This window comes from Coregonus lavaretus (assembly GCF_964263955.1).
Source record: "Coregonus lavaretus genome assembly, chromosome: 1".
Lineage (NCBI taxonomy): Eukaryota > Metazoa > Chordata > Actinopteri > Salmoniformes > Salmonidae > Coregonus > Coregonus lavaretus.
The window spans coordinates 1,046,091-1,060,995 of NC_139988.1; the positions used below are offsets into that span (position 1 = coordinate 1,046,091).

At 45.3% G+C, this 14,905-nt stretch overlaps 1 protein-coding gene across 1 annotated transcript in view; it reads left to right on the plus strand.

Moving 5' to 3' along the window:
- Positions 1-14,905, plus strand: part of adgrb3 (adhesion G protein-coupled receptor B3) — a gene marked incomplete at its 5' end in the record, with an annotated part of 302,913 nt that overhangs the window by 179,968 nt on the left and 108,040 nt on the right. Inside the window, 2 exons of the mRNA XM_084170757.1 lie at positions 168-314; positions 6,414-6,489. Of these exons, the coding sequence (XP_084026883.1) occupies positions 168-314; positions 6,414-6,489 (223 nt within the window). The remainder of the gene's footprint in view (positions 1-167; positions 315-6,413; positions 6,490-14,905) is intronic.

Sequence of the window (14,905 nt, forward strand, 5' to 3'; positions counted from 1 at the left end):
TTGGACAACATAACTGTCAAAATATAATATTGTTAATGTATTTCTTTCATGGGTGTAATTATTTTGTTATCCATCTAACTTTCTTGTCTATATGTAAACTGCAAGCTTGTGTGCAACATTAAATAAACCTATCCTAACTAATCACCTCGCTTGTTTTTCACCCTCAGTGGCCAGCATCCAGAGGCTCCCGGCAGTGTCTGTGATGACTGACATCAACTTCCCTATGAAGGGTCGTAAAGGCATGGTGGACTGGGCCAGGAACTCTGAGGACAAAGTGGTCATCCCCAAGGGCATCTTCCTACCACAGTCTACAGGTAACACAATGATGATGATGATGGTGATGATGATGGTAGTGTTGATGATGATGAAGAGGAGGTGGAGCAGAAGGAGACTCTTCTTCTGGCTATGTTTAACCATGTTCTTTACTGTATTCTGAGCAGCGTTTGGAACAAGTGCAGTAAGAAATTGGTTCATGTCCAACTGTCCAGTAGTCATGGCTGATTATGTTTAGTTACTTCCTCCAGAATGACCCCTTTTTGTTGCTCCATCATGTGACCCCACTGATCAAAATAGAATGCCTGGAGTTTTACCAACATTCTAGAGTCTAGTGGATTAGCTGGGTGATTGGCTGGGTAAATCCTACTGTGTGGTGCCTTTTGGACCTCATCACTTTTGGGGGGAAAAGTATATAATTTACATTTCTTTGTATTCTATCAGAAAAAGGACATGTTTGACTTTCAGAAAAACATATTGGTCAAGTACTTATTTTTGGGGGGTGCATTTTCCAACCTGTTAGGTGCATAATCCTAACAGGGTGGAACCTAACAGGGTGGAAATGTGGAGCAAGATTGAGCTAGCATAATTATGAACTTCTTTAAACTTTTGGCAAATGTTCTCTAATTTAGCCTAACAGGGTGGACATTTAAGAGTGGGACATACAGACTGACAACATGAAAAATGTAAAAATAGATCAAACTGAGCATTTATATTTATGTAGCTTTGCACCATTGTTTTCTCACCAAAGAAATGAAGATGCTTCCTGAATGTGGTGTCATTGTAGGGGCTTGTTTTCTTAAATGGAAGGGACACACAGATCATCTCAAATAAAACAATAATACACACAATAATCATGAAAGAATACATCATTGATGAGAGAAAGTTTTACTAAGACTATAAAATAATGAAGAAAATATTTAATTATTTTATGGCTTATATTTCTCATGGAAGTTGAATAATAATACCTAAGGACATTGCAAAAAGGCCTAAATCCACAAAAGAAAAGTGTTAAAAATGCATAACATTCCCTTTCAAGATCCATATTTTTTTGTTTTTAAGGTAAAGGACACCTGACCTTATATTAAAAGCCTTTTGGAATCCACATTTGACACTAAATAAGAAGTGATATTTCCTGGGGACAGAAAAGGCTCTGTACAGGGGGAATGGCCCAGCTGCAGTACACCAACGGCAGTGATCAACAACATCTACCATGACTCCATGATGATAATTGTGTAAATGAGACCTGGTGGAGGTACAAGCAGAACCAAATATATTGTAGTGACCTTAGCCCAATCTCAAAGCGCTTCAAGAGCAAAAAAAACAAAACAAGCAATATATCATGACAGGTTGTAACGATGGCGCTGAGAGTCAGGAAGCAGGTGGTGAGTTTAATAATGATAATAATCATCAAGCACAGCATCTGGACACAGAACCAATACTGCCTGAAGAGTGATGCTAGGGAGAGCTAGAGAAAGGGGGAGTAATCAGGGTATTGATGGGGCGCAGGTGTGCGTAATGATGGGTTTCCAGGACAGGTGGTGCTGTGCTGGTTAAGTGTTATTTTTATTTTGGTGAGGAGGAGGATTATTTAAGATACTGTTTGAAGAGGTAGGGTTTCAGTTGTTTTCGGAAGATGGGCAGGGACTCTGTGTCACGCTCATCTAAGGAAGCGGACCAAGGCGCAGCGTGTTTAGCGAACATGTTGACTTTATTAAATTAAAGCAACCACGAAAACAACAAAACAAATGACGATAGTGAAGTCCACAGTGACAATGACTGAACATGGAACAAAAACCCACAAACATAAGGTGAACACAGACAGTTTAAATATGGCTCCCAATCAGAGATAACGAGCCGACAGCTGACACTCGTTACCTCCGATTGGGAGTCACTTGACCAAACACGGAAAACAAAACCAATACCAAACACAACAAATGAACACACCCTATACCCAACACAACCAAATGAATACACCCTGGCTCAAACAACACAGTCCCGGAGCCAGAGCGTGACAGTACCCCCCCCTAAAGGCGCGGACTCCGACCGCGCCTACACCCCAAAATAGGGGAGGGCTGGGTGGGTGTTGCTCCTCGGAGGCGGCTCCGGCTCCGGGCTTGACCACCACCCCACTTCACTCCCCCCGTAGTGCCCCCGGTCCGATCTGACCCAGCTTGCTGGATCAGGACCTCCGACGCGCACCCCTGGCTTGGTGCGAGTAGCAGGAATGGGCTGGATCAAGCTGACGGCTCGCACCCTTGGCTTGGTGCGAGTAGCAGGGACGAGCTGAACCAGGCTGATGACTCGCACCCTTGGCTTGGTGCGAGTAGCAGGAACGGGCCGGACCAGGCCGACGACTCGCACCCCTGGCTTGGTGCGAGTAGCAGGAACGGGCTGGACCAGCCCGACGACTCGTACCCCTGGCTTGGTGCGAGTAGCAGGAACAGGCTGGACCAGGCTGACGACTCGCACCCTTGTCTTGGTGCGAGTAGCAGGAACGGGCTGGACCAGGCTGGCGACTCGCACCCCTGGTTTGGTGCGAGTGGCAGGAACAGGCCGGGCTGGGCTGGCGACGCACACCTTAGCCTTAGTACGTGGAGCAGGAACAGGCCGGGCTGGGCTGGCGACGCACACCGTAGGCTTCGTACGTGGAGCAGGAACAGGCCGGGCTGGGCTGGCGACGCACCCCGTAGGCTTGGTGCGTGGAGCAGGAACAGGCCGGGCTGGGCTGGCGACGCACACCGTAGGCTTCTTACGTGGAGCAGGAACAGGCCGGGCTGGGCTGGCGACGCACACCGTAGGCTTTGTGCGTAAAGCAGGAACAGGCCGGGCTGGGCTGGCGACGCACACCGTAGGTTTGGTGCGTGGAGCTGGGACAGGCCTCACCGGACTGTGGAGACAGATAGGAGACCTGGAGCGAAGAGCGGCCACCACCCGTCCTGGCTGGATGCCTACCCTCACACACTCTGCGTGAGGCATCCGCACAGGACGTACAGGGCTGTGAACCCGTACCGACATGACAGCACGCGATACGGGAGCAGGATATCCGGGACCGCGGAGAGGCACTGGAGACCTCGAGCGTAGATCCGGCACACTCCGTCCTGGCTGCATCCCCCCCTTCGCACGACACGTGCGGGGTGCTTGCACAGGACGTACAGGACTGTGCCGGACCACTCGTGGCACAGTACGCTGCTCCGCATACCGCGGAACCTGCCCCGTCTCACGCTGCCATGCCTGAGTACGGGAAGTTGGTTCCGCTCTACCTCCAGGCCTCGCCAACCTGCCTTCTGCCTCCCAACACCCAGTGACCACCTCTCCAAAACGTCCTGTAGCAGCCGCCTGCTGCCCAGCCGCCCAAGCCATGTGCCCCCCCCCAAATTTTTTTTGGGGTTGCCTCTCTTCCATCCGACGATGGCCCTGCTGACGCCGTTGCTCCTCTCCTGCCAGGTTCTCCCCCTTCATCGCCCTCCGGTACCGGACGGCCTCCTCCTGCGTAATATGTCCCCAGCCGAGGAGGACATCCACCAGCGTTCTCTCCTGCGGGTGTTCCTGTATACGCTGCTTGGTCCTTTTGTGGTGGGTTTTTCTGTCACGCTCGTCTAAGGAAGCGGACCAAGGCGCAGCGTGTTTAGCGAACATGTTGACTTTATTAAATTAAAGCAACCACGAAAACAACAAAACAAATGACGATAGTGAAGTCCACAGTGACAATGACTGAACATGGAACAAAAACCCACAAACATAAGGTGAACACAGACAGTTTAAATATGGCTCCCAATCAGAGATAACGAGCCGACAGCTGACACTCGTTACCTCCGATTGGGAGTCACTTGACCAAACACGGAAAACAAAACCAATACCAAACACAACAAATGAACACACCCTATACCCAACACAACCAAATGAATACACCCTGGCTCAAACAACACAGTCCCGGAGCCAGAGCGTGACACTCTGCTGTCCTAGCTTCAGGGGGAAGCTGGTTCCACCATTGGGGTGGCAGGACAGAGAAGAGCTTGGACTGGGCTGAGCAGGAGCTGCCCTCCCGCAGGGGTGGGACGGCCAAGAGACCAGAGGTGGCAGAACGTAGTACTCAGGTTGAGGGGTAGGGTTTGAGCATAGCCTGAAGGTAGGGACTCAGGTTGAGGGGTAGGGTTTGAGCATAGCCTGAAGGTAGGGACTCAGGTTGAGGGGTAGGGTTTGAGCATAGCCTGAAGGTAGGGACTCAGGTTGGGGTGTAGGGTTTGAGCAGAGCCTGAAGGTAGGGACTCAGGTTGGGGTGTAGGGTTTGAGCATAGCCTGAAGGTAGGGACTCAGGTTGAGGGGTAGGGTTTGAGCATAGCCTGAAGGTAGGGACTCAGGTTGGGGTGTAGGGTTTGAGCAGAGCCTGAAGGTAGGGACTCAGGTTGGGGTGTAGGGTTTGAGCATAGCCTGAAGGTAGGGACTCAGGTTGAGGGGTAGGGTTTGAGCATAGCCTGAAGGTAGGGAGGGGCAGTTCCTCATGCTGTTCCGTAGGTAAGCACCATGGTCTTGTAGTGGATGCGAGCTGCTGGAAGCCAGTGGAGTGTGCGGAGGAGCAGGGTGACATGGGAGAACTTGGGAAGGTGCCTCGCACTTGCGAGGCACAGCATACATTTAAATAATTTGCAAATAATTTTGCTTTTTTATTTTGCTGGACTGATGGCACCTGCATCTGATGGTCATGGTGCTTTCAAGACAACTGGGGGAACTCTGGAAAAAATGAGGTCAATGAGGGATCTTCATGTCGGAAAGTCGGAGCCCTAGAAAGATCCCTGAGTTTCCAACTTGGAATTCCGAGTTGGATGACCGTTCAAAACAATTTTTCCCAATGGGATCTAGTTTTTTTCCGAGTTCCCAGTTGTGTTGAACACGGCATTAGTTTCAGCGGAGGGAGGGAGAGAGCAACAGAGGGTCCGTCTCTCACGGTCCCTGCTCTCTCCTTCCTTTCCTCAGGTGAGACGCACCGCATCTGCCTAATGGTCCTCTGTAGCTCAGCTAGTAGAGCACGGCGCTTGTAACACCAGGGTAGTGGGTTTGATCCCCGGGACCACCCATAGACAAAAAAATTATGCACGCGTGACTGTAAGTCGCTTTGGATAAAACCGTCTGCTAAATGGCATATTATTATTATTATTATTTAATGCACAAATTCATGTTGTTCCTATGACCAGAGAAAGTGAAATATTCCTCTATATTAAAATAGACACAACGAGCTGCTAATAATAATAAAAACGCAGGGCTATCGATACACTTGGCTACTCATTCATTGCAGCACCAGTGGAAGTAGGGAGAAGCGCATTTTATGTTTAATAATAGTGTTGAATTAAAACAGTGTTGACAGTACTGAATAAACCTAGACATGAACTCACTCATAAAAACAGCAGCTCTTTGCTGTATTCTTTGACAATCTCTCTCTGGTCAAGGTTTTAAAAGTTATGAAATCTCATGTAGGCTAGTATCAAACTTTGCTGTGGCCGGGGTCGTGGGAGCCGTAGGCACAATGAAATGGTTCAAAATGGGAACGCTTTGCTTACCCGGTGCGCAGGGCTTCTGAATCACCTCCACCTACCGCCAACAGCGCAACATGAATAAAAACATTTAATGAGTGCAAGCCTTTATTTTGGGCATTTCTACAGAAATGTTTGGTGATCGACTAGGAATACCTTGAAGATCGACCAGTCGATCGCAATCCACCGGTTGGGGACCACTGCCTTACAGGCAATGATTTTTTGTCAAGTATTCATTGGACAATCCTTTACCCTTTATCAATCGTTCATTGTTGAGGACAATCTAGCTTATTGCTGTTGGCAGGAAAGTTGTGAAGTGGCTTGTTTCACTGCCTGACAAGTCTTTCTGCGCACAATGGCCAAATATAGCTCCAAATAAGAATTTGTCTGGGTCTGTGGCCTTAGAAAACTTGTCAAAATGTCTGTATATTTTGGTTGATGACTGTATGTTTTAACTCTGTGCTGTGCTTATTAAAGTTTATTACATATTTCAGATGGCCAGCCCATATGGGCTTATAAGACACTGAATATTCAAATTGTACAACCACAACAACAACAACAAAACTGTCCTGTATCCAACGGTGTCCAAACTGATTTCCTTCTGCCCATCAGACATGGATGGATCACCTGTTTTCATCCTGGGGACTGTCCTGTACAAGACTCTGGGACTGATGCTGCCTTCACCAAGGTAAGATGGGCCATACATCTGCTCTCTCTCGCTCTCTCTCTCTCTCTCTCTCTCTCTCTCTCTCTCTCTCTCTCTCTCTCTCTCTCTCTCTCTCTCTCTCTCTCTCTCTCTCTCTCTCTCTCTCTCTCTCTCTCTCTCTCTCTCTCTCTCTGTCTCTCTCTCTCTCTCTCACTCTCTCTCTCTCTCTCTCTCTCTCTCTCTCTCTCGCTCGCTCTCTCTCTCTCTCTCTCTCTCTCGTGCTCTGTCACTGTCTCTCTCTGTCACTGTCTCTGTAACTCTCTTTCTCTCTCTCTCTCTTTAGTGCTCTGTCACTCTCTCTCTCTGTCAATCTCTCTCTCTGTCTCTCTCTCTCTCTCTCTCTCTCTCTGTCTCTCTCTGTCAATCTCTCTCTCTCGCTATCTCTCTCTCTCTGTCACTCTCTCTCTCTTTGTCACTCTCTCTCTGTCTCTCTCTCTCAGCATGGGGCAATGATTTTTTGTCAAGTATTCATTGGACAATCCTTTACCCTTTATCAATCGTTCATTGTTGAGGACAATCTAGCTTATTGCTGTTGGCAGGAAAGTTGTGAAGTGGCTTGTTTCGCTACCTGGCAAGTCTTTCTGCGCACAATGGCCAAATATAGCTCCAAATAAGAGTTTGTCTGGGTCTGTATATTTTGGTTGATGACTGTATCTTTTAACTCTGTGCTGTAGTGTTGTTTAGATTATTATCCCCTCTCAGCATGGGGATTTGTCCCAAATGATGCCCTATTCCCTCCCTATACAGTATAGTGCACTATAGGCCCTCGTCAAAAGTAGTGCACTATGAAGGGAATAACGTGCCATTTGGGACACGGACCAGGCGAGACAAGGGTGAGATGTAAATGTATTCTCTGACAAGGTGTCCGCTGCACTGCCTGAGTGTAAATCCCCCAATAGTATTTCACAGGTTGTGTAGGCTATCCAGGGAGTGTTCATAAAATACTCCTTCCACCTTGCTTTTCCAGGAAATGGCCTCTACATTGCACTATACGTACTTGCAAAAGCTTGTTTTATGTACTGCACTATACATACTACCGTACCTACTAGGATTTATATAGCTGAGCAATGATGTGGAGGTAGAACATACATGGTAAAACCATGATGCATCATTCTAGCAGAACCATCAATACTTTGAAAGGAAAAATGTAATTGCTTTCTTTTAGAATATCGTAGCAGAATAAAATATTTCAGTAGTGTAATGCATAAATGACAAGCCAGTTAACAAAGAATCCATCAAAGCTGATCAAGTCAACTTTTCATGAATTAAAACGACAAGCTTAACTCCCAGACTCAACAACAATTAATCTCTGCCTTCTGCTGAGGAGGATGACACAACATCTGTGTCCCAAATCGCACCCTATCCCCTATATAATGCACTTATTTTGACCAAAGCCATGGTCAAAAGTAGTTCACTATATAAGGAATAGGGTGCCATTTGGGATGGAAAACAAAATTGGGTGAAATAATAATCGTAATATTTTTTCTCAATCTACTAATTAGAAGGGACAATGACGAGTGCACGACTAAGCAATATTTCATGGTTGATTTATGCTTCCAAGCTGGTTTCCAATATTGTTAGATATTCTGTTTATCAATTTGGACATTACTGTCATTATGTATTGTCAAGGCACTCATCCAGTTAGGGAAGGCTGCGTACCAAATTACACCCTATTCCCTATGTAAGGCTCTGGTCAAAAGGGCACTATGTAGGAAATAGGTTGGCATTTGGGACACATTCTATAATTTGAATCTCTTGAAAGTAAAAGTGATACCTGAGCAAAAGCTACATGGAGAAAGATACATTGAGCTACAGTGGGGAGAACAAGTGTTTGATACACTGCCGATTTTGCAGGTTTTCCTACTTACAAAGCATGTAGAGGTCTGTAATTTTTATCATAGGTACACTTCAACTGTGAGAGACGGAATCTAAAACAAAAATCCAGAAAATCACATTGTATGATTCTTAAGTAATTAATTTGCATTTTATTGCATGACATAAGTATTTGATACATCAGAAAAGCAGAACTTAATATTTGGTACAGAAACCTTTGTTTGCAATTACAGAGATCATACGTTTCCTGTAGGTCTTGACCTGGTTTGCACACACTGCAGCAGGGATTTTGGCCCACTCCTCCATACAGACCTTCTCCAGATCCTTCAGGTTTCGGGGCTGTCGCTAGGCAATACGGACTTTCAGCTCCCTCCAAAGATTTTCTATTGGGTTCAGGTCTGGAGACTGGCTAGGCCACTCCAGGACCTTGAGATGCTTCTTACGGAGCCACTCCTTAGTTGCCCTGGCTGTGTGTTTCGGCCACGACCCATCTTCAATGCTCTTACTGAGGGAAGGAGGTTGTTGGCCAAGATCTTGCGATACATGGCCCCATCCATCCTCCCCTCAATACGGTGCAGTCGTCCTGTCCCCTTTGCAGAAAAGCATCCCCAAAGAATGATGTGTCCACCTCCATGCTTCATGGTTGGGATGGTGTTCTTGGGGTTGTACTCATCCTTCTTCTTCCTCCAAACACGGCGAGTGGAGTTTAGACCAAAAAGCTTTTTTTTTGTCTCATCAGACCACATGACCTTCTCCCATTCCTCCTCTGGATCATCCAGATGGTCATTGGCAAACTTCAGACGGGCCTGGACATGCGCTGGCTTGAGCAGGGGGACCTTGCGTGCGCTGCAAGACTTTAATCCATGACGGAGTAGTGTGTTACTAATGGTTTTCTTTGAGACTGTGGTCCCAGCTCTCTTCAGGTCATTGACCAGGTCCTGCTGTGTAGTTCTTGGCTAATCCCTCACCTTCCTCATGATTATTGATGCCCCACGAGGTGAGATCTTGCATGGAGCCCCAGACCGAGGGTGATTGACCGTCATCTTGAACTTCTTCCATTTTCTAATAATTGAGCCAACAGTTGTTGCCTTCTCACCAAGCTGCTTGCCTATTGTCCTGTAGCCCATCCCAGCCTTGTGCAGGTCTACAATGTTATCCCTGATGTCCTTACACAGCTCTCTAGTCTTGGCCATTGTGGAGAGGTTGGAGTCTGTTTGATTGAGTGTGTGGACAGGTGTCTTTTATACAGGTAACGAGTTCAAACAGGTGCAGTTAATACAGGTAATGAGTGGAGAACAGGAGGGCTTCTTAAAGAAAAACTAACAGGTCTGTGAGAGCCGGAATTCTTACTGGTTGGTAGGTGATCAAATACTTATGTCATGCAATAAAATGCAAATTAATTACTTAAAAATCATACAATGTGATTTTCTGGATTTTTGTTTTAGATTCCGTCTCTCACAGTTGAAGTGTACCTATGATAAAAAGTACAGACCTCTACATGCTTTGTAAGTAGGAAAACCTGCAAAATCGGCAGTGTATCAAATACTTGTTCTCCCCACTGTATATATCACTACAACCATCAGTCTTAAGTTAGTATGAGTCCATGTCACAAAAATCTAAACACATACGTACTTTATTAGAATTACAGTAATTTCTTTTATCAATCTTCTCTCTTATGCTGATACAGAATGAGGCTAGGAATGTAGCCAAGTCCTCTACTTAGCTAATGTTAGTTAGCTAGAACCATTATTTTCTATTAGGGTTAGCTAGCTGGGCAAGCCACCCATCAGCTTTTGCGAGTAAAAAGCTATATAGTGCCTTCAGAAAGTATTCACACCCCTTGACTTTTTCCACATTTTGTTGTGTTACAGCCTGAATTTAAAAAACGATTAAATGTAGATGTTGTGTCACTGGCCTACACACAACACCCCATAATGTCAAAGTGGAATTATGTTTTTAGAAATTTTAACAAATTAATTAAAAATGAAAAGCTGAAATGTCTTGAGTCAATAAGTATTCAACCCCTTTGTTATGGCAAGCCTAAATAAGTTCAGGAGTTCTTAACATGTCACATAATAAGTTGCATGGACTCCCTCTGTGTGAAATAATAGTGTTTAACATGATTCTTCAATGACTACCTCATGTCTGTACCCCACACATACAATTATCTGTAAGGTCTCTCAGTCGAGCAGTGAATTTCAAACATAGATTCAACCACAAAGACCAGTGATGTTTTCCAATGCCTCGCAAAGAAAGGCACCTATTGGTAGATGTTTTAATTTTTTAAGGCAGACATTGAATATCCCTTTGAGCATGGAAAAGTTATTAATTACACTTTGGATGGTGTATCAATACACCCAGTCACTACAAAGATAAAGACTCACAGCTGTAATCGGTGCCAAAGGTGATACTAACATGTATTGACTCAGGGGTGTGAATACTTATGTAAATTAGATACTTCTGTATTTCATTTTCTATAAATTAGCAAACATTTCTAAAAACATGTTTTCACTTTGTCATTATGGGGTATTGTGTGTAGATGGGTAAGAAAAAAAGCAATGTAATCAATTCTTAATTCAGGCTGTAACGCAACAAAATGTGTAATAAGTCAAGGGGTATGAATACTTTCTGAAGGCACTGTATCTCATGGTGTTTGCACATAGAGAAGCTATGGTAGCTATTGCTAGCTTACCCACAATACATGGATGTAGCTATTATTGTTTCTCTCACATAATTAGTTAGCTAGCTAGCTAACTAGCTAGAGTAGAGAGCTAGATAGCTAGCTAGTTAGCTGCTGGCTACATGTTATCTAGCTAGTTAGAGATGCTAGCTACAACAACCCACAATTAGATTAATTTTCCTGTTGCACAAAGCTTTCTTTTGACAGAGAAGACAGCTTTTGCTACAGGCCCTCATATACTGAGAGGAAAACCGAGAGCAGTTAAAACAAAATAACACATTCAGCAATGTTAGCTACCTGAAGGGAAATTTGCCAGCGGTCTCTCTTCATAGCAGTGATCCACGCATGTTGTCCCGTTTCTTTCGGAAATCTTAAAACCTTAATGGTAGATAATTTGTTCGTTCCCGGTCTCAATGAACCCAAATAACACAGCACTCGACCCTTTCGAATAAATTATGTTGCTATTCTTAGCTTCCTTGGGAGTACTGCACTACAACTTGTTAACGACGCTCACAACAATCAAAAAAATAAATAAATGCACCACTCAACAGGAAGCGGTCAGGGGCCAAGACTCAAAAAAGGTCTATACAGTACTTCATAAACATTACTACAATGGCTTTGATCAATCATCTCTCTTATGCCGATAGCCTACATCCATTGTGTGGTAATGTGGAGGAACCATACATTAGCCTACTGTATGACGGTCCTGAAGGATATGTAGTGAAATATATATAATCTACTGATGAAATTATAGCATTAGTAGTGCAGATAGATTTCATTTTTTACATTTTTAGTCATTTAGCAGACGCTCTTATCCAGAGCGACTTACAGTTAGTGAATACATATTTTTTTTTTATACTGGCCCCCCGTGGGAATCGAACCTACAACCCTGGCGTTGCAAACGCCATGCTCTATCAACTGAGCTACATCCCTGCCGGCCATTCCCTCCCCTACCCTGGACCAATTGTGCGCCGCCCATGAGTCTCCCGGTCGCGGCCGGCTGCGACAGAGCCTGGATTCGAACCAGGATCTCTAGTGGCACAGTTAGCACTACGATGCAGTGCCTTAGACCACTGCGCCACTCAGGAGTACGATTGGTTACTGATATTATACTCTCATAAAAGCTGTCCATTGATGTTGTGTTTGCACTAGTTTTCTTTGTGAACCAGACCAAAATCCATATTTGACTTAGTGATGTGGCCTGTTTATGGAAACACCAGACAGACTGACCCAGATTGTGGTGTTCTTGCCCAGGATCAAACATCTAACCCAGTCTTTCTCTCTAGAGAGTTCCAGATGTTCTATGGAACATCTTTGGGCCCAACCGAGAGCTCTAGAACCTTCTCCGACCCTCCCTAGAGAACTGTAGGTCTGAGACTGTCAGTCAGCAACCAAAATGGCACCCTATTCCCTATATCTTGCACTACTTTTGACCAGTGTCCTATGGGCCCTGGTGAAAAGTAGTGTGCTATATTATAAGGAGTATGGTGCCATTTGAACCAGTCAGTCAGTGTAGTATTAGTGTGGTGGAACCACAACCTACTGTTCTGTTTCCCCAGGAGGTAAATGAAAGAGATAGGGGGATGAAAGAGGAAAGGAAATGTGACATTCTCTGTTCTGTTCTCCAACCCATCACACATGTTCCCTTGAAGAAAGAGGACATACTGTAGATCTGAACCTGAAGGAGTAGAACGACTCCAATTAACTTCCTTTTGAGGATTTCTCTTTCATTCTCCTTTTCTGGGGCAGCTCAGGTGAGGTGAGAAGAGAAGGGAGGCTCAGAAGTGTATGATGACCGCTTTTCTACCAAGTCACCCTTTCATGAACTAGAATGTATTCTTATTTTTCGGAACATATTTCCACTCTAGAGAGAAAGTCATCCATTTTTATTCAGCAGTAGAATCCCCCCTATCTATTTTCAGGAAGTAAATAAGGTAATGCTAGACAAAAGGAGAGGAGTGGTGTCATCTGAAGTTGGTTTGGGGATTTGTCTTGCTTTGCAGTGGAGATAGAATAGATATGTGGCACCCTATTTCCTGGACCCCAGGAAGGCAGCAGCTAATGGGGATCCATAACAAATACAAATATGAATATAGTGCTGTAAATAGGGAACTGGGTGCCATTTGTGACACACACAGTGTTTAAAGATCTCTGTTAGATTCAGGCTGTTTGGTAGAGACACTTCACTGTGATTCATTCAACACAGAAAAGCCCAGAGTTCCCGAGGTGTCTATTTTCAATCTTCTGTGACTCGCTCCAAATGGACCAAGAAATCGCACCCCAAGTTGGCCCCCAGTGCCAAATTTCTCTCCTCTCTCTGTTTGCCCTCCAGATCACTTCTATATGGGTTGACTTGCTTCACGTGTGTCATTTTGTGTGTCAGGTCTTGTCCTGCAGCAAGTGTGCTTGTCAAGTGCCTCACAGAGAGGTGTGACATGACATTTTTTGTTGTTTGTATCGAAGGACATTCATAATATCGGCTAAACCTGTATGTGCATCAATAGTATCAAAATTCCGAATGAGGTGTCATGTTCTAAATGTTGTATATCGTTGTGTCTTTGGTAAGTCTATGAAACAAAACTCATTTTGGGAAAAACAGCATTTTATTAACACACCTTTTGTGCAAACTCCAAATAAAAGCTTCGCTCCAAAAGAAATCTCTCACAGAGATTCAAATGCATTTGCCCAATGTCTGACGTAAACCTTTATAATAAGACAGAACATAAAGTTTAGTCATATGGTTTGTATGATTTGTGAAGCATTTATGTAGTGCTTATGAAGCCTTTATGTAATGCTTATGAAGCCTTTATGTAGTGCTTATGAAGCCTTTATGTACACTGCTCAAAAAAATTAAGGGAACACTAAAATAACACATCCTAGATCTGAATGAATTAAATAATCTTATTAAATACTTTTTTCTTTACATAGTTGAATGTGCTGACAACAAAATCACACAAAAATTATCAATGGAAATCAAATGTATCAACCCATGGAGGTCTGGATTTGGAGTCACCCTCAAAATTAAAGTGGAAAACCACACTACAGGCTGATCCAACTTTGATGTAATGTCCTTAAAACAAGTCAAAATGAGGCTCAGTAGTGTGTGTGGCCTCCACGTGCCTGTATGACCTCCCTACAACACCTGGGCATGCTCCTGATGAGGTGGCGGATGGTCTCCTGAGGGATCTCCTCCCAGACCTGGACTAAAGCATCCGCCAACTCCTGGACAGTCTGTGGTGCAACGTGGCGTTGGTGGATGGAGCGAGACATGATGTCCCAGATGTGCTCAATTGGATTCAGGTCTGGGGAACGGGCGGGCCAGTCCATAGCATCAATGCCTTCCTCTTGCAGGAACTGCTGACACACTCCAGCCACATGAGGTCTAGCATTGTCTTGCATTAGGAGGAACCCAGGGCCAACCGCACCAGCATATTGGCTCACAAGGGGTCTGAGGATCTCATCTCGGTACCTAATGGCAGTCAGGCTACCTCTGGCGAGCACATGGAGGGCTGTGCGGCCCCCCAAAGAAATGCCACCCCACACCATGACTGACCCACCGCCAAATCGGTCATGCTGGAGGATGTTGCAGGCAGCAGAACGTTCTCCACGGCGTCTCCAGACTCTGTCACGTCTGTCACGTGCTCAGTGTGAACCTGCTTTCATCTGTGAAGAGCACAGGGCGCCAGTGGCGAATTTGCCAATCTTGTTGTTCTCTGGCAAATGCCAAACGTCCTGCACGGTGTTGGGCTGTAAGCACAACCCCCACCTGTGGACGTCGGGCCCTCATACCACCCTCATGGAGTCTGTTTCTGACAGTTTGAGCAGACACATGCACATTTGTGGACTGCTGGAGGTCATTTTGCAGGGCTCTGGCAGTGCTCCTCC